This window comes from Convolutriloba macropyga, chromosome 8 (assembly GCF_964194025.1).
Source record: "Convolutriloba macropyga chromosome 8, txConMacr16.3, whole genome shotgun sequence".
Lineage (NCBI taxonomy): Eukaryota > Metazoa > Xenacoelomorpha > Acoela > Convolutidae > Convolutriloba > Convolutriloba macropyga.
The window spans coordinates 65,588,784-65,613,380 of record NC_134475.1 but is presented as its reverse complement, the minus strand read 5'-3'; the positions used below and the strand labels follow the sequence as shown (position 1 = coordinate 65,613,380).

The following is a 24,597-nucleotide window of genomic DNA, read 5'->3' as shown; positions in this document are numbered from 1 at the left end:
GAGAGGCTGTCACAAGGGTTTGGTGTCACAAAATCTAATGTTTTCAAATAATTCGTTATGATTTTACTGGCTTCGACACGGTTTTTGCAAAAAAAGTAAACTAATTTTCGATTTTTGTCATATTTGACGTTTTTTGTAGAGCGTTAGACTTATTCTGAATAATTACAGATCTCAAGGGCTTCCTTTGGACGAATAAATGAACCTACCTAATTTTTTTTTGAGCTAATGGCTTTTATGATTTCGGAAGTAATTTCGAAAAATACAAAATTGTTACTTATTTTTGCCCTTTGTTTTTTTGTCTGCTTTTTAGCTAGGCTCATTAATGAAAGCTCACATACCACATTATTGGCGTTCGAAGAAGTTGCAATTGAACATATTTTGTGCGGCAATTCATGGCTTGACGGCTTTGACAGCGTTTTCTGGCTATTTCAATTGAATTTTTGTTTGTTTTTATTTGTTGTTCTTTTTGAGACCGCATAAAAAATTGAAGTGACAGGTTTTGATGCCCTCCTATAGAAACATAGGTAATCATAATCCTGTGGAATGTTTTCTGTTGATTTCTAATGGTTTTCCTTACTTTAAAACTAATTGTTTTTAAAAATATAAGAGAATTTTTTAACTGTTTTTGTTCTTTTTTGTGTAATTGTTACCGAGGCTTAATATGGAATGTTCCCATATCTTTTCTAGTGAATTTTAAAAAAATTGTTGAATTTCAGATTTTTCTGACTCTATTTTGACTTTGTTATTAAGTTTTTTTTTAAAATGGACGTAAAGTTTTGGATGTAATAAATGTTTGTTGTTGTTGTTTCATTTTCCTGTGCGACTTGACTCGCTTTCTTAATATTGGCAGATCTCATCAGTCTAATGCGGCATTTTTACTCCCCCTAGTTATTTGCTTTGGAGGCATTCTTTTTCCTACACCATTTTTTTTTAAAAGTACTTGAATTTTTGGGGGTTTTCTATCTGTTCTTCATTTGGTAAAATTTGGCCAAAATTGTGGATGAGCGGATTGTGCGTTTCGTTGATAAAAATTTACAAACATCAGTTGTTATCATTTCTTTGTTCTTTCAATCCCAATCGGGGTTATGGGAGTCGATGGAGGATATTTTTCGGCAAACTGACGGGTGTTTCATTTGTGTATTCTTGGTTCGTGAATTCGTTATGGCTAATACTGGGCCTATTCGACTACTATTACTGCGTCATAAGTGCTCATGTTTGGTTTGCGCTGTTGAGTTTCACGATTTGACTAAGACTGAGTGAATTATTGAATAACGTTTTTTTGTTTTCAGGTCAATCATCTAAAGAAGAACCTCATATACCCAACCAATTGCAGTCTCTTTTATCGTCTGTCAACACTGCTCGACCTCCTTTATTACAGAAGATCTACGAAGAAGTCACGAACATTTGGATCAATGTGCATGACATTATGCATGTAGTGGAATCGGAGACCTCTGATGACGTGATCACGTTCATATTCGCCAGTCAGGTCAGCAAGTACAGACACCTCTACTATGTGCAGACGCGACTGTTGAGGGGTGGAGGGGGAGGTGGAATTGACTGCGAGGAAGCAATAGATGATAGCGAATGCACGATGCGACCAATCACAACTGGTGATTGGGAAGTGTTAGGTAATTAGCAGGATTCAAAAATTTATGCTCAAATTCGTTATTTAATGTGGGTGCTCAACCGATAGACGTGCTCAGTGAATTGTATGACATAGATTTCATTCACCATAGCTCCCACTCTACCATATTTATGTCTGCAACTTTTCGTTCTTCCTTAGGTTTTCCCTTCAAATTTTTCTTTTATCAATTTGTGTGGGCTGTTTTGATTTTTTTTTAGCTTCACAGTGTAAAGCGAGTATAGTTATTTGCCTGTGTTATCGTGGTGATTACGATTCGAAGAGGAGTATCGGTTTCCTACACATTACGTGTTCAGCGCCAATGTCCGAATAATCGAGTAGACATACTCGATTTTGTCAGGGTTTTTGTGTGGAAACGGAATACACTAGGCTAATTTAGTTCAAGTTTGCTTAAAATTACCCGTTTCCCACGGATACACTATCTAATTAGAGAAATGAAAGAAAACCTAAATGGCGATTAATTTCAGAAATGTTCCCTCTCAGTACTAATTGTGGATTAAGAAGACAATTAGTGGTTTTGAAATTACCCGTAGCACTGCTCTCGAGAACAATTAAATCTGAATTTGATCTTAAAAAATTACTAGCAAAATTGGGGCAATAATGTTTTATAAGCTAATTACATGCTCAAAATGGTTTTGTTTTCACAAAACGCAAAATTTTTTGAAATTTCGGTTTCGGACATGGGCCGGCCACATAATGCAGCTTTCTTTTTTTAAAACCAGCAGGACTATTTGCTCATGCACCCTTTCGACCAAAGGCAAAACTGTGTAAAATGGCCGTGTCGCAATGCGATTTTTTTTGTTCACACGCGGGGTTTGCTCAATAAATAATTTTCCTGAATCTTGAATAATTTTCCCCCAGATTGATATGAATAACGTCAAACTTTAAAGCCATTTTTGTGCTTTTTTGATTTTTTGCACTTGCTCAGTTTTTGAAAGATGATGCAGAAATATTTAACTGCAATTAAAAGCACAATTGATAGTAGTTAACCCAAATGTGCAATATACAGCACAGTGTTTCTGGAAGTCCAATATTGTGTCAGTTTCAAGGACAAAATTAGTCCTAACTTTTTATTCATTTGCAGCTTTCTCAATTATTTCTGTAGTTTTGTACTTTAAACTGACTTTCTGTAATAATTTCTCAGGGAGGATCTCTTATTTATTGAATAGGGTGCTAGTGTCTTTTGCATTTTTTTACATAACACTCATGCTTTTTCAGTCGCTTTTTTACAAATTATTCTTTTTGGTGTCTGTTTTATAGACGGGCTCTTCGCAGCTGGCTAATATTGTGACCCTATATTTTTTTGTTTTACCTTAGTTTGTTCAACATTATATTGCACGAAAAATTTAAATTGTTTTATTGGGCAGCTGCTGTTTAAAATTTTTTTGAGCAGAATGCAAAAATAGCTGAACCAGCTTAGAGAAGTCAAAAAGGTCTCATGCAAATTGTTTAACACGCTGCGAACGAAGGTAAAATAAATAACTTTTACGAAATCAAAAACATAGCACGTTATTTAATCGATCTGGCCTGCATATCACGAGCCCAATACAAAGAATAATTCCAGAAACTAGGACAATATTAAAAGCACTATCATTGAAAATGTACCTTATTGATATTTCTGTATTAGGGTATGGCATAACGAGGTTTCCAACCAAAAACTCAAGAAAACATATATATTGTCTAAGAAAACCCTTGCTTGAGCTATGGAAGGCAAGTCGAGGCTGGCTAGAGAACAAAAAGAGAAAATGACAAAAAATGCTTCTTGCTATCAAGATCTCAAAATTCAAAATGGTAATCGTAAAATATACGCATGAACGTTGCAAAAAGCTTTAAAATTTTTTTTTGACGACTTGAACGCGTGTTTGAAAACTGAAGTCATTTTGAAGACATTTAAGAAGAGACCAACGGAAGATTCAGATTTTTGAAAGTAAGCCAAAATTACTTACGTTTTGCTAACGTTCTTGGAGCTAGCGTTTTCAAAACCTATTTTGTGTTGCTAAAACTCATCCATTAACGCCTTTGCGAGCTTTGGAGAGAAAAAATTGGGCGAAATAGCTCAATTCAATACAATTTTGTGTGCAAGTTGGCATCACCAATACATATTCCTCAAAACAGAGGTGATGGCAAAAACCTTTTATGAACTATGACCAGCGTCAATTTACTAGATATTTTGGACCCAATATATTTTAGACCCAATATATATTCGACCCGATATATATTTGGACCGAAATTTGGGCTCAAAAGTGACCTTTCATATTGAATATACGTCTTACCCGCAGCTTCTCTACACCAAGAGCATTAAAGAGTACTAAAGCCAGCTGAGGGCCTCGAATGAAATTATTGATCAGTGGGATCTACTTTGTATCCCATTTTGATGGCTCAATGTAATGAAAAAATTTTTGAGCACAAAAGAAAAGACAGAGCACGAGTACAATCCAATTTTTGAATTGGAGGGGAAACGATAAGCCCATAAACATAAAGCCAGTTTTGGATGACCGGTGTTTGAACTTCTTTCAAATTGGTCCGAGTTTTCAGGGTTAATGTTTAGTTGTATTGATACTAATCCGTTTATGCTCTCATTTAGGAATAAGATTGTGCCTAATTAAGAAATCTGATCAAAATAGAACGCAGTTTGAAAATGTTTCTTGTAAAACAATCAATGGTTGCAATTTTTTTTCAATCCCAATCAATGTTAAGGAAATAAGTACCAAGTGTTTGCCCGCAATCTGTCAGGTATATTCATTTTAGTGGTTTAGTCCTTTAGAATAGGAACTTTGAATTTTTCAATAATTTTTTTATATGAATTCATTTTTTTAATATTAACGTTGTCATTTATTAAGCCCAAAATGGTGCAGTTCTTCACGTTTTTCGTTATATTTTTGAGTTTTTGGGACGGGTCTTAAATTGGCGCAGGTCATAGATTGTAATTTTTGTTCACGAAAAAATCTTCGTCTTTTTTCAGGTATATGTATTGGTAATACAAACTTAAACCCAAAAATGATACTGATTTCTGCAATTTTCCACTTTTTTGAACAATTTTGTAGGTTTTTGATCTTGAAGGAACAATAAATCTTTTTAGACGTTGAGGGGTTCCTGGATAGCTGTTAGTGACGAAGAAATGGTTTCGGCTATATTAATATCATGAATTATGGCGACTTTTCAATAAAATTTTCATTTTCTTCATCGTTTTTGATTTTTTTTGAATTTTTCGAGTAGATTACTGTAACAAACCAGTTAAGATTATTCAAAGTTTTTGCGAGGGTTAATGGGAGTGATTTATTTTAATGGCATAATCACGGTTTTGAGGACGTCAGCTTCAATTTTTAGCAATTTTGCAGTTATTTTAGCCATTTTCTACAATTCTTCTGTCGTCGCTGCTTTGTCTTGTGCTAGATTACTAGCTTACAAATTTTTAGTTATTTTATTAACAGCCACCTTCATCTTCTCAGTGGGCTGTTATAGTGCTCTTTAGGTTTTCGTCGAGCAAAAATTTTTTTCGGTTTACCTCATTTTGCCGCAGTTTCGACATTTTGCATGAAATCTTTTTTATGCTAGGCTCATTAGTCTTCTTAAATTTCTTTTAAACGACAGTTGCTCAGCAAAGCAATCTAAAGTGAACAGTCAGTATCGAGAACAATCAATGGTAGAAACGGGAAAAATTCATAAAAACTCAATTTTAGTTGCCCGTTACTTGATCTTTGTTCTTATAAGTGTAAACAACATCTCTAATTTTTCTTGGCATTGATGCTAGCCCCTGTAGCACTTTTAAAATAATTTGTACAACGATCAATTTTTTCATTGTTGTACAATGATGTACATTGTTGTACAATGTCATTGTTGTACAATGCACTTTTAAAATAATTTGTACAACGATCAATTTTTTCATTGTTGTTCTATTCCGTCCATCCCAATTGTTGTTAAGGGAATCAATGGCGGCTATTTTCAGGCAATTGGTTTGAAATAGTTAGTTTTGAATACATGAGTATGAAGAATTAGACAAATTTGCTCTGATTTTTGTAATGCTTTGTGTCATTTTTAGATATTTTGAGCTCGTCACCAATAAAATTTTTGACGCTGGGTTTATGCGGAAATTTTAACCGTAACGTTTTGATTTTGACGATTTTAACACCATGTAGTTCGTGTTGAATTTAATTGTGCGTATTTTCCTTATCTTGCCTAAATTACACTATTTGTTCTGATGTTCTGCCTGACTCCGATTTCCTATATAACAAGCAAGCTCATAATTGATCTCGAAAAAGTGTGAAGCAGTTATTGTAAACGTGTTTTGCATACAAAGTTTTTGATTGACAGTTTTTGCGCTTTTGTTCAGAACATTCTTTGTCTTTTTATTGCTTGAGTTTTTATTAAAATTTTAATTTTTTTGCTCTCTCTCTCTCTCTCTCTCTCTCTGTCTCTCTGAAATGAAGTTTTTGGCTTATATAGAAGCAAAAGAGAAGCAACGCCCTTGTAGCTGCGTGGTTAAATGTTGGACTGGCATCCTGGAGAACAGGGGTGGGGGGGGGTTCGCACCCATTTCGCATTTCCAAGCTGCACCCCCTCTAGATTGAAATACCACCTCTTTTCGTTCGAGAGCAACTCATCCAATGTTAGTTAGCTTGTTTCTATTATACGAAGTGTTTTGTTCTTGTTTTCGTACTTTATTGAGCGGAGACCTTGGTGTTCGACACTGTGAGCATAAAAGTGTATACACTTTGAATGTATTTTTTCGTTTTTCTTTTGTGAAACTATTTTGGTTGGTACAGTTCTTTTGGTCTGCTGGACACAAGATTTTTTTAAATTTTTCAGTCGATTTCTTAATTTGTATTTCAGGACTTGTCCTGTAATGTTTTTTGAATTCACTTTACTTTTTTGTCTTCTCAGTCTCCATTTTGACGCTTTACTTTTGACTTGCCTCTTTTTCAACTGAATGAAATTTAGGGTTCAACGATTTGCGCAAATGCGTTCAAGGTCTAAGTAGCAAATCAAAGGGAACAGCATAAACCGAAAAAGCCGGCCAATAAGTCTAAATTTATACGTTCTGTGGCGGTAAAAGGGGGCTATTTCTCGGCAATCTGTCGGCTATGTTTCACATTTTCAGCCTAATTTTTTGGTCGCAGGTCACTTTCATAATTTTTACAAATGCTCTTCTCAAAAGTTGACTAGGAAATTTAGTGCTAGTACAAACAATTGAAATTTTGACAAAAGTATTCATGATTAATAGCCGCCGTCAGCCTCTCAAACGGCTATTATTTAGGCGCTCTCTTTTTTTTTAAAATTCGCTTTACCATTTGATCACGTTTTAAGTTGTGCATAAGTCACGACTTTCATGTTTGACTTCTGACTTACCTCACTCAATGTTTCAAAATCCATTCACTCAATGAATTACGAAAGATGGTGAATACAGTCAGGGTCAAAAGAGCAAAACCAAAAGAGACGGGATAAACCGATAGAGCCCGGTCATTAAGTCATTGAGAATTATGTTATCAAAGTTCATTAGAATGTTTGCTAGCTGACGGCGTCTATTTATCGGCAATCTGCCGGATATTTTTTTTTTCATAAACTGATATTGCTATTATTATTGACCATGAATTTTGCATAATATGTAGCCAAGTGAACTGTTTAATTGCTCTCAAACGAAGTTTGTAGCAATTAATTTAGTCCTGTGCGGGCATTAAGTGCTCTTAGAGCCTTGGAGCTCACTAGTCTTCAAGTATGCGATTCACAGAAACTGTTTTGGAGACTTATACTTATGGTGTGATGGGCGGTTCTTAGAGGTTGAAGAACCCCCCCCCCCCCCCCCGCTGTTGCCCCCACCCCAACCCACTGCTGCCCCCCATCAGCCCAGCGGTGCAAACCCCCCCCCCCCCCCGTGGCTAGCTACTGACGAAGCCAACCGCTCGCCGGTAGTTTGAGAGCAATACGCCCGACGTTAGTCGTTTGTTAATTTTTTTGCAAAGATGATTTAAGAATATGGGTCTAACGTTTTAGGTAAGAATATCTGGGTTGACGAAAAGAGAAGCATAGTGTACTTCATGGGCCTGAAAGACACAGAGTTGGAGGCACATCTCTACGTATGCAGTTACAGACACACTAGACTGGGAGTGTTCAGACTGACTCCACTTGGCTTCTACCACTCTGTCGTCATGGATGTTAAGTGCTCTCTATTCGTGGATCTATACAGTAGCCTCACTGTGCCTCCTGCCTTAACTTTGTACAGGTCACAACTCAACAACTTTTCCCACACTTGTCATTACCAGCTAGAGCATGTACCATAAAAATAAAGAACCCATCTATTATATATTAAGTGGATTTCAATTATATTAAGTGGATTTCGCTTACGAAACCGAGAAATGTACAAAATTACAACAATTGTTTCGAGTCGACTGTCATGGCCATCAACTAAAAAGACAACACCCGATTTTCAATTAAGTTAGGACGTGGGAGTGGGGTCTCTTTCACGACTCCAGGTTCAGAAAAAAAATCGTTGCTGTAGTAGGCATTCTTTGATTCATAGAGCATGACATATATACTTTCAACGTTGATTCAACTTCGTTTGGCTTGGGACTTTTAATTGATCTCAGACTATGAAAACAATGATTTTTAGCATGTAATTTTAACAACTCTTTTGCATCTTAAATACGTCTGTTAGGGACACTTGACAACTTTATAAAATCGAGAGGATTTTGAACTACCTCTTCAATGTTTTAATTGCTGTTCGCGTTTTAATTGCTGTTTTAATTGAAGTTCAGGATTTTCGCCTAATCGAGTTATCGCTTAATATCCTACGCTCCGTCTAATTGTACAATTCGCTACTTGTAAACTACTGAGATGGCATATTGAAATGACGCTTTCCTTCAAGTTACTCTCTCTACCCAAGGACGCTAACCTTCTTTAGAAAATCCAGTCCCACTCAAGTCTTTTCAAAGCAATTAGTCCAATGTTTAATAGCCCCCATCATCTTCTCAGCCGGCTATTATAGAGCTCCTATTTTTTGACAATTCGAAGAGGAGCAATGGTGATCTTTTTGTTAATCGGTGACTTATTAATTGCTTTCAAAAGAAGTTTGTAGCAATTATATTAGTCCTGTGGTCTTTTGCTTGTGCGATTTTTTGCTTGAGCAATTTTTGTTTGCCCGATTTTTTGTCTGACCCATTTGACTTTTTGTCCTTAAAATAGGATAAACAGGTAACGCCCGGAGAGCATTAAGGGCTTTTAGAGCCTTATGCCTTATACCAGTCACTAAGAAGCGATTCACCAAAACTGTTTTGAGGAGACCATTTCAGTAGTGTTAAGGGCTGTTCTTAATCTTAAACCCCCCCCCCCCCCCCCACCTTCACCCTCCTCCTTGGACCCCGATCGTCCAGCCTTCCCAACCCTATCCTCATAGCTTGAACCCCCCCCCCCCACTCCGCCTCCCTCCTGCCGATAACCCTCATGCCAGCATCTCCCCCAAGCCGGGTACTACCAAAATCAACCTCTCGCCGGTTGTTTGAGAGCAATTCGCCCGAGGTCAGTCAGTTATATTATTTTTAGAGGATGCGGTTTAGAAGAAGTCGAAATGCTGCACGAGGAAAGTGTTTAGGTCAATCTGCCGAACAAAAGTCAAGCAGAGAGAGAGAGAGAGAGAGAGAGAGAGAGAGAGAGAGAGTTTAGAGTGATTTATGGTCAAGCATCATTCTGAAGGAGAGCAAGCAGTAGTAGTGAAAAAAAAATTGCGTTAAGCGAGCGAAACTTTTTGATCACGTGTGGCTTTTTCAAGGCGGTTTTTAAGTTTTAACTCTGAGTTTATCGGATAACGGTGTTTGTCGCAATCAGCTAACCTGGAACTAGTGCGTTTGGCGACCAAGCGAATCAAGTGTTTGTGATTTGCTTTTGTTGTTCACTATACAGCTTAGAACTGTGCTACTAAAACTTGAAAATTCAACGTTTTGTACATCACAATTTTTACTGAAAAAAAATTATATCAACTTGTGTTTTTTTTCCGATTTTTTGTTGTTGCCTTTTGTTTTGCGTTTCTCTGACTGGGAAGCGTAGTGCGTAGTGCACTGAGGGAAAGAATTTTTCTAAAGGTTCCCAGAATAACAATCGAGAGGTGGCATTTTAACGTTTTCCTTTTCTTTCCTCGGTTTTCTCTCTGTAGTTTCTTTGCTTTTTATATCGAAGGGTGGTCGGTTTTGTGAAGATTATTTGTATTGGAAATTGTTGCGGCAATAGTGGTTTGGGTGGCGCAATTTCGGATGTAATTTTAGCAGATATTTACTAGATTTCCTTTTTGGTCTCATATTATCTTTCCTCCCGTATTTTTTCAATGTTATTCGTAGATATAGTTAGCAGGCTCATTTTATTCTTTGAGTTAATGTATTTTTGGAGTCGGTTCCGGAGTCTTCCAGCTATGTTTTTAATTCGTCGAACAAAATTTTTTTTCGCTTTACCTCATTTGCCGCTTTTTTTGACATTTAACCTGAAATCTTTTTGACTTCTCTAGCCTAGTTTCAATCTTCTCTCATTCTGCTCAAAGTGCGTTTAAGCAGCAGTTGCTCAGCAAAGCAATTTGTAATGAACAGAGTTGGTATAAAAACCGAAATTAGAAATAGAAACAGGATAAACCCATAAAGCCCAATTTTTGATACCCGTTACTTGCACATAGTTCTTGTAAGTCATAGTTACCATCTCTAATGCTTATTGGTATTGGTACTAGCCCCTGTATCGTCGGAGTATTGTAAACTATGAAATGACATCAAAATAGTTCAAACTTTAAATTTTTTTTGGTACAGGAATCACTTTTTTTTGTCTATTCTTTCAATCCCCAACGTGGTTATGGGAATCAACGGCGGCTAGTTTCCGGCAATCTGCCAGGTATGTTAGTCATTGTTTTGATAAACTGATCCACTAAAATTTTAACTCCCTTCCACTATGAATTACTTTTAAATGGACACCAAATGTGCTAAAACCAACAATTTTATCTAATTTCGCTCTGTTATGTGGATTGAGAAACATTAAGAGAAACATGAAAAACTTGATGATTTTTACTGTGATTTCAAGTGATAAGTGATTGTGATTTTAGGTTGAATCTGGATGCCTTATGCCCTGGCGCTTCTTCTCTTTTGTCATCACCTCCCAAGTCACAGTCCACTCAAGACTTCAGGACAGTTCTCCCTCCTCATGCTGTCTCGTCCTCTTGTGTGTCTCCCTCCTCCTCCTCTGCGTCGAGTGATCACAACATGGCATCCATGGACTCTGACACTGACACTGAGAGTATCAAGAGCTCCGACAGTGGAGGCCTAGGAGCAGGTAACAAATATTGCTTCATAAGCGCTCGTCAGTTTTGTGGTCTCTATCACTAGTAAAAACCAATGTTGCATTTTAATGTTGATCGAATAAAAAAATTTTTCGCTTTACCTCATTTTGCCGCTTTTTCAACATTTTGCGTGATATCTTTTTGACTTCTCTAGACTAGTTTCTCTCTTCTCTCATTCTGCTAAAAGTGATTTTGAACATCAGTTGCGCAGCAAAGCAATTCAAAATGAACAGAGTCAGTATAAAAATTGAAGTCAAAAGTAGAAACGGGATAAACCCATAAAGCCCGATTTTAGATGCCCGCTATTTGAACGTCGTTCCTATGAGTCTTAGTTACCATCTCTAATGCTTATTGGTATTGATAGTAGCCCCTGTAGCCTCTCTCTAAGAAACAGAAGTACGTTATCTTCAACTACGAAGTGCCGTCAAAATAAATCGCACTTAAAAAATGTTTTTGTACAAAAATCTTTTTTTTTCAATATCTTCTATTCTTTCAATCCCAATCATGCTTATTGGAATCAACGGCGGCTATTTTCCGGCAATCTGCCGGGTATGTTTATAGCTGCGAAGCTGTAAGCTGAGCGTAGCTATATTGCGGTGCTCTTGGTTTTTTTTGTTTCGTCGTCTGACGCTTCATTTTCGTTTTACATTTGTTCTAGAACATTCTGTCTCGTCACTGCTTAAATGGCTTTTTCGCGCTTGATTTCACGCTTTCTGCGTGACCTAAATTGCGGTTATTCAGAAACAGAATCTGTTCCTAAAACAAAAGTGATTGTAAGAAAACAGATTGTATGGTCCGACAGCCGAGTGGTTAAGGCGACTGGCTGTTAATCCGGAGATCGCCGGTTCGAGACGCGACAGGGAAATTTTTTTTGCACCCAAAAACAACCTTTGAAATAAACTTGTAAGTTTTATAGGCGGAGGTGATAACTATTATCAACTCACTTCTGTATCTTTTTCCATCTGTATTTTACGGCACGCAAGTCTATTTCGCAGCTATTCCGGCAATCTGCCGGCTATGTTACTTTGTATGCAAAGAAAAATGAAAAAAAAAATAGCGGAAGTTTAACATATTGTGTTTTGCTCTCAAATAAAGTTTGTAGCAACTATCTTTGTCATTTTGGTCTTTTTTGTAAATTTTGGCTTGATAGATTTTTCGTCTGACGCTTTTGACTTTTCGATCGCAAACACTAGATAAAATGGCTACGCACGAGAGCATTAAATTGCGGTGGAGCTCTTAGAGCTCTGCTAGTCTCTAAGTATATGGTTAACCGAAAGCTGAGGAGGTATAAATAATTTTGCTATTCGAAGGTCAAAGCCCCCCGCCTGCTTCCTATTTTGTTAACCCCACCGAACCAGCGATGCTAGCCTCACTAAACTTTAGCTAGCTACTGCCAAAGCCAACCCCTCGTCAGTCGTCTGGGAGCAGTTGTTCCGACGCTATTCGGTTATGTTGCATTCGTTTCAAGGAACGCGGATTCTTAATATCTAAGGCAATTTCAGGCGGACAAGGTGCATTGACAGTGACAAGTGTGGAATGGTTTGAGCAGCTGTGTAAATCTGTGCAGAAACAGTCCAATCAATTCGAGCTAATATGTCCACAATACCCGACTGTTGTTCACACACCTGAGCTATTCTCATTCAAATCAGCTGCTGCTAACTCGAGTAGTTACAAGTTGCATGGGCTTCTCTATAGACCCACAACCTTCCAGAGGGGCATCAAGTACCCTTGTCTTCTCTATGTATACGCAGGACCACAGGTGGGTTAATTAACGGTGTCGGAAATTTCCCGTTAGTGCACCCCCCCCCCCCCCCCAGCTCAGTAGGTGTATAATATTTTGGTCGCCTAGATGCTTAAAACTTATGGTTCTTTTCCGTTTGGGCCCCCAGTAGTGGGAACATGTTATTAATTGCTCTTGAACGAAGTTCATTGCAATTATTGTAAACGTGTGCGTCTTTTTACGACTCGAAGAGGAGTATTGATATTTTACAGGCTTTTTACGACTCGAAGAGGAGAATTAATATCTACAGGTTTTTTTTAGCAGAAAGCAAGTTTGTTCATGACTTGAATTTTAACCTCTTCCTATTCGATCTTTTACCTCCGTTTTTGATTGTTGACTTCTGTTTTCGAACATTGGACTTTAACAATATCTTAGTTTGTAATGTATAGCAATTGGTAACAGTCTGTAATTCAAGGTGAAGAGGTCAATTTGAGAAAATTTGATCCCTTTTAACTACACCCCCCACCACCACCTACCTGCCCCCACCTACCCACACCCCTGAACCGAAAAAATTTTAACGCTTTTTATGTTATATTGGTCTACTATTTTTGTTATTTCTAGTGTTCTTTTTTCGATATTCTGATTTTGTCCAAGTTAGGGTAGAGAATATTTTGCACGACTATTCGAGTCGTTTCCGGTATTCTACCAGCTATGTTTTTTTGCAAAATTTTCGCTTCACAATTTTGACTTTTCGAGTGACTTTTACGCCCTTGACTTTTTGCGTTTCGCGTGATCTAAAATTCTCTCTCAATCACAATTTCAAGCAGCTGAACTCATTTGGTGGCAATTTAATACTAAAAGTCAAATGAAAAGTGCGCCGAAACTGGTGCCATTTTTCACTTTAAATCTTAATAGTGGTATATGTTAACCTCTAATGTGGTTATTTGAAGCCCACTATTGAACTTCTTAGTCCCATTTAGACCCCCCCTCCGACTAAAGTGGGCTGCAATTGATTAGAGGGTGTCCCGCTTTTTCACCCTATTCATTTAACCCCCTATCTTTTAACCCCGATTTATTCACCCCTGTATCATTTAACCCCTCTATCTTTAAACCCCTCTATCATTTCACCCCGATTTTAATCTTTCTATAAAATAAGCATAATTAAATTAGCAATATAATCATTTGACCATGCCTTGCGAGCCATGGCCATGCCTCAGCGGCCCGTGGGACTTGATATGAAACTATCACAACCGAACGTGGGATTAATTTATCCACTTAATTATGACAAAACATGCCTTTAATGTCGACTGCTAAGTGGCGGGATGAAATGATAGGATAGAGGGGTTAAATGATTGAGGGGTTAATAGATAGAGGGGTGATTAAATCGCGGTTAAATGATAGGGGTTAAATGAATAGGGGTGAAAAGAAGTAGAACCGATTAGAGCTCCCACTAGTCGTTCGAGAGCAATTCTTCCGACGTTTAGTCGTTTATGTTTTGCACCCCCAGACGTGCGTGACATATTTTTACATAGTGATTTACTATGTAATGGCACGTGCTCCGGAATAGATCCACTGTGTCAATGACCAGCTTTAACCTCTTTACTTACCGCCAATCAATGATCAATGTATATCGTCAGTTTTGATTTCTTTTGAACTAAAATATAATTCAAACATGCACGTGCAAGTTTTCAAATGTCAGATCTCTGCAGTACCAGATTCTTTCTAAAATGCCTATACAGTACCAGATTTAAAACTTGCAAGTTCCTGTTTTAAACCAGGTTACGTGACTCTGTTAAAGTTGCGGTTTTTGCAATAATGCCAGTCTATGTACCCCACTTGTAATGAAAGTGCTTGCACCCAGAACTTTACCTGAAATGTATAATTATATAGGTAAATTTTTCATCCGGGTATAATGGAAAGCTGAATGTTAAGTTCCTGAAATCGTGTGTCATGATTGTCGGCTGTTGACACTGTCATGAAAGTTTCAGCACTTCAGAACATAACATTGAAAAAAAGTGAGAAAACTTTGAGCCTATCTGTCGCCTGATACTTTTTAAGAATATTACAGAAAGCGGTGAAATTTTGAATCCTTGATTTGAACTGTCTTTTTTTCTGTCTTTTTGGATTATTTTAAAAAGAACCCAAAGCTGAACTAAAATCAGCACAGCTATCATTCAACAAATTTTTTATCTAGTCAACATTTATCGGTCACGTTGTTTGTTAACTTTTCGAGAGATATATTAGGTCTAATTTAAGAGAAATTCAACGGGTGTAAATTGGTGTTGGGTGTGTGTGTTCAGGTGCAGATAGTGAACAACTCCTTCAAAGGCCACCAGTTCCTTAGACTGCATTCTCTCTTGTCAATTGGGTTCACAGTTGTCATCATGGACGGGAGGGGATCTGCCAACAGGGGACTGGACTTCGAAGGTGCTATTCGGAATCAACTCGGGTCAGTGGAGGTTCAGGACCAATTAGAAGGTTATACATCTAATAATTTGAACTGGTTGCTTCTTCTCTTGCCCTGAATGTACTTTTGTTTATGCACACGTGTGTGTGTGTGTGTGTGTGTGTGTGTGTGTGTGTGTGTGTGTGTGTGTGTGCGTGTGTGCGTGTGTGCGTGCGTGTGTGTGTGTGTGTGTGCGTGTGTGTGTGTGTGTGTGTGTGTGTGTGTGTGTGTGTGTGTGTGTGTGTGTGTGCGAGTGCGTGCGTGTGCGCGTGCTCTCACCTTACAGTATAGTTAGGTATACAAAAAAGTGATCTATTCTGTTTCGGCCCCCCAGATTATTGGGCTTATATTTTATACCCCCCCCCCCAGGCGCACGTGCTATTTTCTTATATAGTAACGTGATATATCACAACATACAATTTTTAACTGGGGGCGTAAAACACTGGGGGGGGGGGGGGGGGGGCAGAACAGATCCCAAAAAAAGAAGAAATTAAACAGTTGCATTCCATTTCTGCGTCTAGGCGTGATCGCTTTTCCTTCTTCATTATAAGTGCTTCCATTTGCTGTAAATAAAAGTTAGTCAGAGCTTTCGAACCCGATGAATTTGTATGTCAGAAGTCATTCGAATAACTTCTTTCTTGAACTTCAAGACGTGTACATTGATGTGTTGTTATAATTTGGATTTGAATCATGTGCGTGTCCTCTGATATGAAGATGTTTGATGTTTAGGCTTGAACTTCATTGCAGAGAAGTCTGGCTGCATTGACCTGAACAAAGTGGCCGTACATGGCTGGTCATACGGGGGGTACATCTCTCTACTCGCTCTAGCACAGGTAAACTTCTAAAACTTAAATACTTATAATGCATCACTTTCTTGTCAGCTAAGTAATTAAATAGACTACGAGAAATTAACCAATACAGTTTCTACAATTTCACCAAAACCATAACGCCGTAGTAGCTATTACCAGTTTAAGGGTTTAAAGTGGAAACTTAAAATTTATTTGTTTTCAATTTTATGTATTCTATCTGTTCTACTGATTGTAATCAAGACAATTGCAAACACTCAGTATCAAGGATAACGTTTTTTATACGAGAGCTTATGAATTGATTTTTTTTGTTACAGAACCCGTGTAAATTCATGTGTGCAGCCGCAGCTGCCCCAGTTGTCAACTGGCGCGAGTACGACACTGGTTACACTGAGAGGTACCTTGGACTGCCAGAGACGAACAGGACAGCTTACGGGAACAGTTCAGTCCTCAACTACATCCAACACTTCCCTAGTGAAGCCAACAGACTGTTGATAGTGCACGGGGCAATTGATGAAAATGTTCACTACAGACACACTGCTATGCTAATAAACTCTCTCATTATGAATTGCAAGCCATTCGTGCAAATTACGTACCCTGTGGAAAGACACGGACTCAGACACACGGAGGCGAGCGAACATTTCGAAACGTCTTTGCTGCATTTCTTCAACTCAAATGCTAATTCTTGTTGATGTTGATATCGGATCTGTTTAATTCCCTCTTCTTCCCCTATAGGCAAAATTGATTACTCGAATCGGCCGATACCGAGCTGAATATATTTACAAAGAAAATGGCCGCTGCTTATAATCCATTGGCTTACAGATAGAAAATCGCAAACAAGAGCTCAAGTTATTATACTTATGATAATAAAACCAGTTATGGAAATTAAATGGCAAAGATGAAATGCGACGGCCGATTTTAAAATGCAAAAAGGGGAACCAACATCTGGTTCCAATAGACGACTCAACTTCTCTTTAGACAGTTGAGAAAAGAATGAATGCTTCTTTTCAACCTGTCGTTAAATATTTTTGAATATTTCGCAAGGAGGCTGTGTGAGCATTTTTAAGTCAACATGACCAGGAGAGAAAAACAGTTCCAAAATCATCATTTAGTTCTATTTAGAGCTCTTGAGATACAAATTGAAACAAACTTCAGCCGAAACTGTTTAGCAATTTAAAGTAATTGTTCGATTTGAGTTAAAAGAACAATTTGTGAATATATAACTGGAATTTGTTGGATTAATTTTAACCATGACTTGAAATGAAATGTTAGCGTACAATTTGGACAGCCTCAGTGTCAGAGGTGGTTAATTGTGATGGATTAACGGGTTTAATATTTGTAGATACTGTTAGACTGCTTTTGCAGTGTTTCTGTCCCGACTTCTTTATGTGCTTAAATCTTATTCAATTCACTCTAAAACCCCCAATGACCTTTTCAACAAAGATTGTCAAGGTGTGTAGTTGCTGTTAAGCCCTGTGTCTGTAAAACAACATCGAGTTCTTTTCATGGCCCGATTGTGATAGGCCTTTTGATGGCCTGGATAATGCAGAAATCTATCTAATTTTTTGTGTTTAATAGCCGCGAAGCGATAGCGGCTATTATTGGGGACATGTGGTTGTTTACAATTCAAAGAATTTTACAATTCAAAGAATTTTACAATTCAAAGAATTTGAATTGTATTGGGGCGCTGTCTTTTTTAAGATCTGTTCACACTTTCATGATTTTTGAAGTCAAATTGGAGTAGTGATTTTGATCACGTCGAAACAGGAAGTGGAGCGAAAAAGCGAGTGGTTTTGCGGCGTAAAATTTCTTCACTCTAATTTTAAGGTAGAGTGAGAAAACGGTGTTTGAACAAAGATTCGCTAGTGGTTTTTGTTTCACTTTAATTTTTTACTATTTCGTTTGTTTTTGGATGGGATTTGTTTCTACATGGTTTTCCCAATCCATTCATAGATCATTGTAGGTCGTATTTTGTTTCAACCAAATTTCCATTCATCGCTAGTGGGTTTTTTGTTGACATTCGGCGTTTTGGCATTCGCCGTTTTGTTTTTTTTTTAATAGTCGCACAGCGATAGCTGGGGCTATTATTGGCCTCTTCCTGGTTTGATTTCGTCATCGCAATTTTTGTTACGACGATATGACGTCACAACCAACCACCTCAAATCTGGTTTGGGTTCATTCGTTCATGCACTTTCAACTGAAGTGCGTGCGTGACGTCGTTTTTCGCTCTTAGTGGAGCTAGTTTCTTTAGTTCATTTGCGTGAATAAATTTTTGGTCACACTTAACTCTTTCACACAAATGACTTCCTCCTTTTGAATTTGACTTTGATTTACTTTAACTCAAAGAGATAAGGTCAAATGGTTGTGTGTCACTCTAAATGAAGGTTATTAGAGAGCAGCTAATAGAGGCAGCAAAAACTTGTGCATATTTTTAATCAAAATATAACATATCAGCCGTCAATGAAGAGACGAATTTTTTTGGTCTGTCTTTTTAACTGTTTTCTTGAGACTGCAGATCTAGAAGCTATTAAGGCTATCTTCTGGCAATCTGCCAGCTATGTTTATTAAATTGCAGCTTTCGCAATTTCTGTAGATTTGTACTTTAAACGGACTTTCTGTAATAATTTTTCAGGGAGCATCTCTTCTTTATTTAATTGGGCGCTAGTGTCTTCTGCATTTTTGACATAACACTCATGCTTTTTCAGTCGCTTTTTTACAACTTTTCTTATTAGTGTTTGTTTTATAGCCGGGCTCATCTCAGCTGGCTAATATTGTGACCTATCTTTTTCTTTTTTCGTTTTACCTTAGTTTGCCAAAATTTTTTGATCTGATCTTATTAGAAATGTTTTTTCCAATTCACTCAGTCAGTTCTATGTCTAGTTTTTTGTTCAGTCAATGAAAATTCTTTGAATTGTACTTCAGGACTTGTCGTGCTATGTTTTTACAATTCAAAGAATTTAACTTGTATTGGGGCGCGGTCTTTTTTTTCAGATCTGTTCACACATTTGCATGATTTTTGAAGTCAAATTGGAGTAGTGATTTTGGTCATGCCGAAACAGGAAATGGAGCGAAAAAGCGAGTGGTTTTGCGGCATGATTTTTTTCGCTCTAATTTTAAAGTGGAGTGAGAAAACGGTGTTTGAAAAAAAATTCGGTTTCTCGGTAGTGGTTTTTTGTTCACATGCGGCATTTAGACATTGATTTTCTGTTTTTTTCTTGTTTTTTTATCTGATTTTTTGAAAAATGCTTTTCTCAATTCACTCATAGTCCATTCTAGGTCTAGTTATTCTGTTTAGTCAATGAAAATTCTTTGAATTGTACGTCAGGACTTGTCCTGCTATGTTTTTTTATTTCGTCGTCTCCATCGATCATTCTTACGATCTGACTTTTTGGAATTGGCTTTTTCAATGACTTCATTGAATTCTACTGCTATTAAAATTTGTGTGCGTGACGTCGTTTCTGCTTTTAGATCGATTGCGTGTCTTACCTCAAGACTTTAATATTTATGAACATTTACCTGTTAAAGATCGATTGTGTGCATCTAAGTAGTTCCAAACTTATATTCCCTAATTCTTGAGTATTAGTCTTCAGTTTTTGATTACGAATATCAATTTCAAAATGTGTCATAAAATTGACAGTCCGAATCTAACCCAAAAAGTTTAGTGGTCTATTAGGGGGCTTCTGGTCTATGTTTCTATCTTATTTCTTTAGTTTCAATTCATGGAAGGCCACAAGCGTCTATCGCGGCTATTTTCCGGCAATCTGCCGGCTATGTTTTTAGCGAGAAGTTCTACGGCTTGATACAATAAACCCGCAGCTATATCAAATATCCTATAAATAAGACATTTTCTAAGGATTTATACTCAGTTGAAAAAATCTAGGTTTTATGAATTTGCGAACAAAACCAGAAGGTACCACCAGAATCTGTATATTAATACTCGAATGCTGTACCACCATGTTAAAGCTCCAACACACATGTCTTAATTGTCCTTAAACATGCAGCCTAACGTAATGCATGCGTTTTTGGATGTTCTATATCGCCATATTTGGGCTCCTATTTCTCTCATATTTTGCACTGAAACATCATGCTGTATAGCAAAAACAAGTGAGCAGAATAGCCACTAACCAAAATTTGCTCATAGAAGGGTCAATAGGCGTAAGGATAAGACCAAAGACTGTCAAGAGAGGGGCAGGTGTTCAACTCTAATAAATGGAGGAAAAAGACGCATAGTTCCCAGGACAAGAAACTTGAGAAGTTGGTTTTTTTCCTTCGTTTCTTTCGTCCCTTTTCGTTTTCTTCCAATATTTCTTTTTTTGTCTAATTTTGGCTCAATAATCTGCACATGTTTTGTGCTCATTAGGGTTACCAAAACAGGCTCGCCATTAAAGCCCTAAACAAAAAAATATTTCTGATTGATATAGAGCAACAGACAAATGCAATTGGCGTCGGTAGCGTAAACGATAAGACCTATGGCTGTTATGCGAGGGGCTTGGATTAGCACTCGAGTTGTTGCGAAAAATTGCTCTCGTTTTCAGAACACAAAAACGGGTAATTGTTGTTTCTCATACACTACTGTCTTTCTTTTTCTTTCTTCCCAATTCTTTTTTATCTTTCATTGTTAGTTTTTTCTTTATCTTTCTATCTATATATTGATCCTAACTTGATTTCAGTACCACAACGTTTGAGCTCCAAACGCCACGTGTTTAGACGGTCCTTATACATGAAGACCAACGTAATGCATGCGGTTTACGACGCGCTATATCGCCTTACTTATGCTCTTAATTCGCTGACTTAAAATTTTTTGCACTTATAAAGCATGTGGCACAGCAAAAGCAATTGAACCAAATAGCCACTAAGCAAAAAATTGCTTATTGAAAAATCAAAAGGCGTAATTGGCATTGGTCGCGTAGAGGACAATACCAATGACTGTCAGACTAGGGTGCAGGTGTTCGAGTCTGCGGCGGAACAAGACGCTTAACTTACGGGACCACATTTGAGAAGTTGGTTTTCCTTTTTCGTTCCTTCAATTTCGTTCCTTCTCGTTTTTCTTATATTTATTTCCAATCTGCCTCATTTATTATGTTTTGGCTCCCAATCTGAACACGTCCTGTGCGCATTAAGCTTGCCAAAACAGGCAAGTCATTGATCAAAAAGTTGCTGATTCAGAAAGATCAATAGACAAATGCGATACGCTTTGGTAGCGTAAGCGACACAACCTATGGCTGTTAAGCGAGGAGTATGGGTTCAATTTTTTTCTTTCTATTTATGTTTTAAGGGAATGACAATTTATATGTCACAACCTCTAACAAAAGGCTATAATATATGTTTAAGAGCTCTCGAGTAGCATGTTTGAAAGTTCTCGAGCAGTTCTCGAGCAAGGAGTTCTCAGGCACCATGGTTAAGAGGACAGAACGCAAGAAGTTTTTGAGCGAAGATGGTAATCTCTCAAAAGGTCAGAACTTAAAAAGACTGAGAATGCCGTTGAATGAAAAGCAAAAAAAGTCAATCACCGAAACATGCTGATTCCAAAAGGTTTATGTACCGAAAAAAAAACAGATGCAAAAAAATTTAGTGACTGAAAAAGTATGTCAAAATAGAAATGGAATCAAAAAGAGGGTAGTGTTCAGAACTAAGTTCCTATGGGAAGCGGTTCTTCAAAAAAGGCGTTTTTTGCCTTCCTCTCTATTTATTTATAGCTGCAATAGTGATAGCTGAGTGGAGCTATTTTGGCTTTTAATTTACTTTTTTGACAATATGTTAGTGGCGTCCAAATGAAGTTACAGTCCTTTTTCGGCTGTTGTGAATTGGCTTTTATTGGCTCAGGGAGTTTCAAGATTCTTCGCTTAAGAGCGAATGATTTGTCGTTTAATTGGTGTTTAAAAAAATTTTCAGACAATATTTTTGCTTGACGGGTTTGGATTTTTCATATACTGTTTGCCTTTCAATTTTTGTTTTTTTAACAGATGAAAATTGTGATCTTCTGCATCTTTTCAAGCACTCAAAACAGCTATATATATTTGAAACACGTAAATTTTGCGCGAAGCTTTTAATTTACTAGTGGTTTATAGGGGGTTTTATATTGCGTTAAGCTGCTTCGATAAGTTTATAGCTTACAGCCACGGCAGCGCTATTACAATAAACTTCTATTTATATACCGATTTAACCGTTTTGTTCAGTGTTTCTGACCATTGCACTGAGCTCACTTCCTTCATTTTTGAGACGAACTTTTCAATCAGTACTTTATCTTATACAAATAATCAGTTTTTGCTAAACGCCTCATTAATTTAAAATTGGGATGCGCACGTATGTTCTACCAAAAGTTTGTGAAAGTTATTTTCTATCTTGGTTCTCTTTTAATAAAAAATTCTTTAAAAGAATCTGAAAACTATGAAATAGGTTTCTTTAATGCACGGTTTCCGTTAAGCAAATTGAACGTTCTGTGAAAACTTTTTCGCAATGTTGGCCACCCTGTTTCAAAACGTGCTCTCCTGGGATCAATATTTCCACCGTTAATTTGTTGCTGTCGTAAAATCGCGTGGAATTGGCTATCTCATTAAACGAATGGCTCTGCCCTAGCTGTTGAAAAAATTCTGTTTTAAACATATTGAACAAGAAAACTGTATATGTTCCAAAATCAACGCAAAACAAAAAATTACAGAAATGCAACTGGAAATCACCAGACAAGTTTTTAAAAATAACCTAGCAGTAATGATTGAAGAAATTGCCCAAAGTATGAAAAGAAAAAGTTTTGACACTGAGTATCAGCAATCTCCATAAACAGATCAGCAGCTGTGGAGAGCAACTACGGGTAAATTGTTGGAAGGCTACGATATAGCAAAGATCTTAAAGTGGAGTAAAAGTACAAAATCCCTTAAAAGACTCGTAAAAATATGTTAGTGCTCCGAGATGGTAGGACACAAGAAGCAGATGTATTTTATTAGCTTCAACAATCAGATTAATCAGAGATGGCACACGCCCGCAACCTTTACCGTTTTGAAATTGAGCATAAAAATGCAAAATCACGGGTAACATTTGACGCACGTTTTAATCATGATAGAGCTTCTAGGAGGCGAGTTTTTGTTGTGGAAACCAGCTCCAATGGTCAGAGTAAGCATGCATGTTGGTCTCTGCAAGTTTGTATCCCACTCCATACAAATCGAGAAAAAAACTACAATTTTGTCACCCAAAAATTCGAAGAAAAAACTTGGGGGGGTTTGTCCTTTCGTGACAAAGGTGAATTTCGCCTTGCTACTACTGACAACTGAAATATTGTTAAGAAAACAGATGTGCCTAAGAAACAGAAATTTTGATAATTAGGGAATGTCAAAAGTAAAATCAAGTTAGAGCAAAATGCAAACAAACTTATTCGATTTTTTCATGAACATCACCTCACAGTTAATACCTCTAAAACTGAATTCATGATATTTGGTAAGAGCAAAAGAAAAAATTTCAGCGAACAGATAATTTTAGATTCAATTCCAATAGACGAGAAACCTGAAGTAAAATATTTAGGGGTTCACATAAACAGCAATTTAACGTTTCAAGAGGAAGTGAAACATATCTTACGAAAAATGGCCCGAGGAATAAAAACAATTTATGCTATTAGAAAATCAATTCCACAAAAACTATTGATACTTGTCCTAAATGCCCTAGTATTAAGTCACTTGCACTACTCAGCGGTTATCATTCACGCAATTGAGCAAAATTTAATAATGTCTCTTGAGAAACAGCTTAACTGGTCATTACGAGCAACCTTTTTTAGACAGAAATTGAAATCTGTTCAAGATATTAAATGCAGTCGGAATATACTACCCGTAAAACTCTTTTTAAAAACAAAAAGATTACAATACTTTTGGAAAATAAAAAAATAGTTACGACCTGCTTTTTCACCAACATGGGGACGTCCTTTAATCACCTGGAATCTTCATGAGTCTATAAGGAGAAAAAAATGTTCTGGGACCAAAAGGGTTTGTCTATCAAAAGGCAAAACTCGTTTGTTAGATTAGCGATACTAGATTGGAATGAACTACCCAGCGAAATTAAAATCAAACAAGACAAAAAAAGTTTCCCCAAGCAACTTAGAACTTTCTTCTCCTCAGCTTACAAAAGGAACCCTTTTTTGTGGAAGGTTACTTGTTCAACATGGCGTGACTTTAAATTTGGAAAATGAATTAGAACTACTGTTTACTGGTTGGGTTGACTTTATAAACTTAATTAATTTTTATTTTAAGATATGCGACATAATTTGAATTTAACTCAAGTTTTCTGTTATAATATGGAAATAATAAATCCATTTAAATAATTACACTGCCGGACTAATATCAATTGTAATCGCTGATGTGGATAGGAATTCAGTGTTTTTTTTTCAAAAAAGAAACTTATAGACAATAATTTGGCGTCATTTTATTTGCAGTCCTCTGATACGACTAAAAATGACATTTTAATCACCCAGCAACTTAGTAAGCAGGTTCAAAAAAGAGAACTTTATTTACAGGACACAATCAACTACTAGATTTGTATATTTAGTACATCATCAAAAACATTTGAGAACCAGATTAAACCCACTCCAATCCTTGGTTTTGTCACTCTCAATGCCATTTTTCTCATACACAACAACAAATGAGAAAAAACTTAAGTACACGTTCACCAATTAACTAAAGTTTGCTATCTCAGGGCCAAAAATGA

General features: G+C 37.1%; 1 protein-coding gene across 2 annotated transcripts in view; it reads left to right on the top strand.

The window, feature by feature from the left end:
- LOC142344926 (dipeptidyl peptidase 9-like) overlaps positions 1 to 17,338 on the top strand; it is a 56,176-nt gene extending 38,838 nt beyond the window's left edge. Inside the window, exons 10-16 of one of the 2 annotated variants that reach the window (XR_012759294.1) lie at positions 1,290 to 1,628; positions 7,631 to 7,859; positions 10,707 to 10,933; positions 12,443 to 12,699; positions 14,961 to 15,109; positions 15,836 to 15,939; positions 16,230 to 16,367. Coding sequence is in view for 1 of the 2 variants with exons in the window: in XM_075397010.1 (XP_075253125.1) it covers positions 1,290 to 1,628; positions 7,631 to 7,859; positions 10,707 to 10,933; positions 12,443 to 12,699; positions 14,961 to 15,138; positions 15,836 to 15,939; positions 16,230 to 16,604 (1,709 nt within the window). In the remaining variant the exon portion in view is untranslated. Of the gene's footprint in view, positions 1 to 1,289; positions 1,629 to 7,630; positions 7,860 to 10,706; positions 10,934 to 12,442; positions 12,700 to 14,960; positions 15,139 to 15,835; positions 15,940 to 16,229 lie in introns of both variants that reach the window. The other variant, XM_075397010.1, reaches the window with a different exon arrangement.
- Positions 17,339 to 24,597: the final 7,259 nt, after the last annotated feature.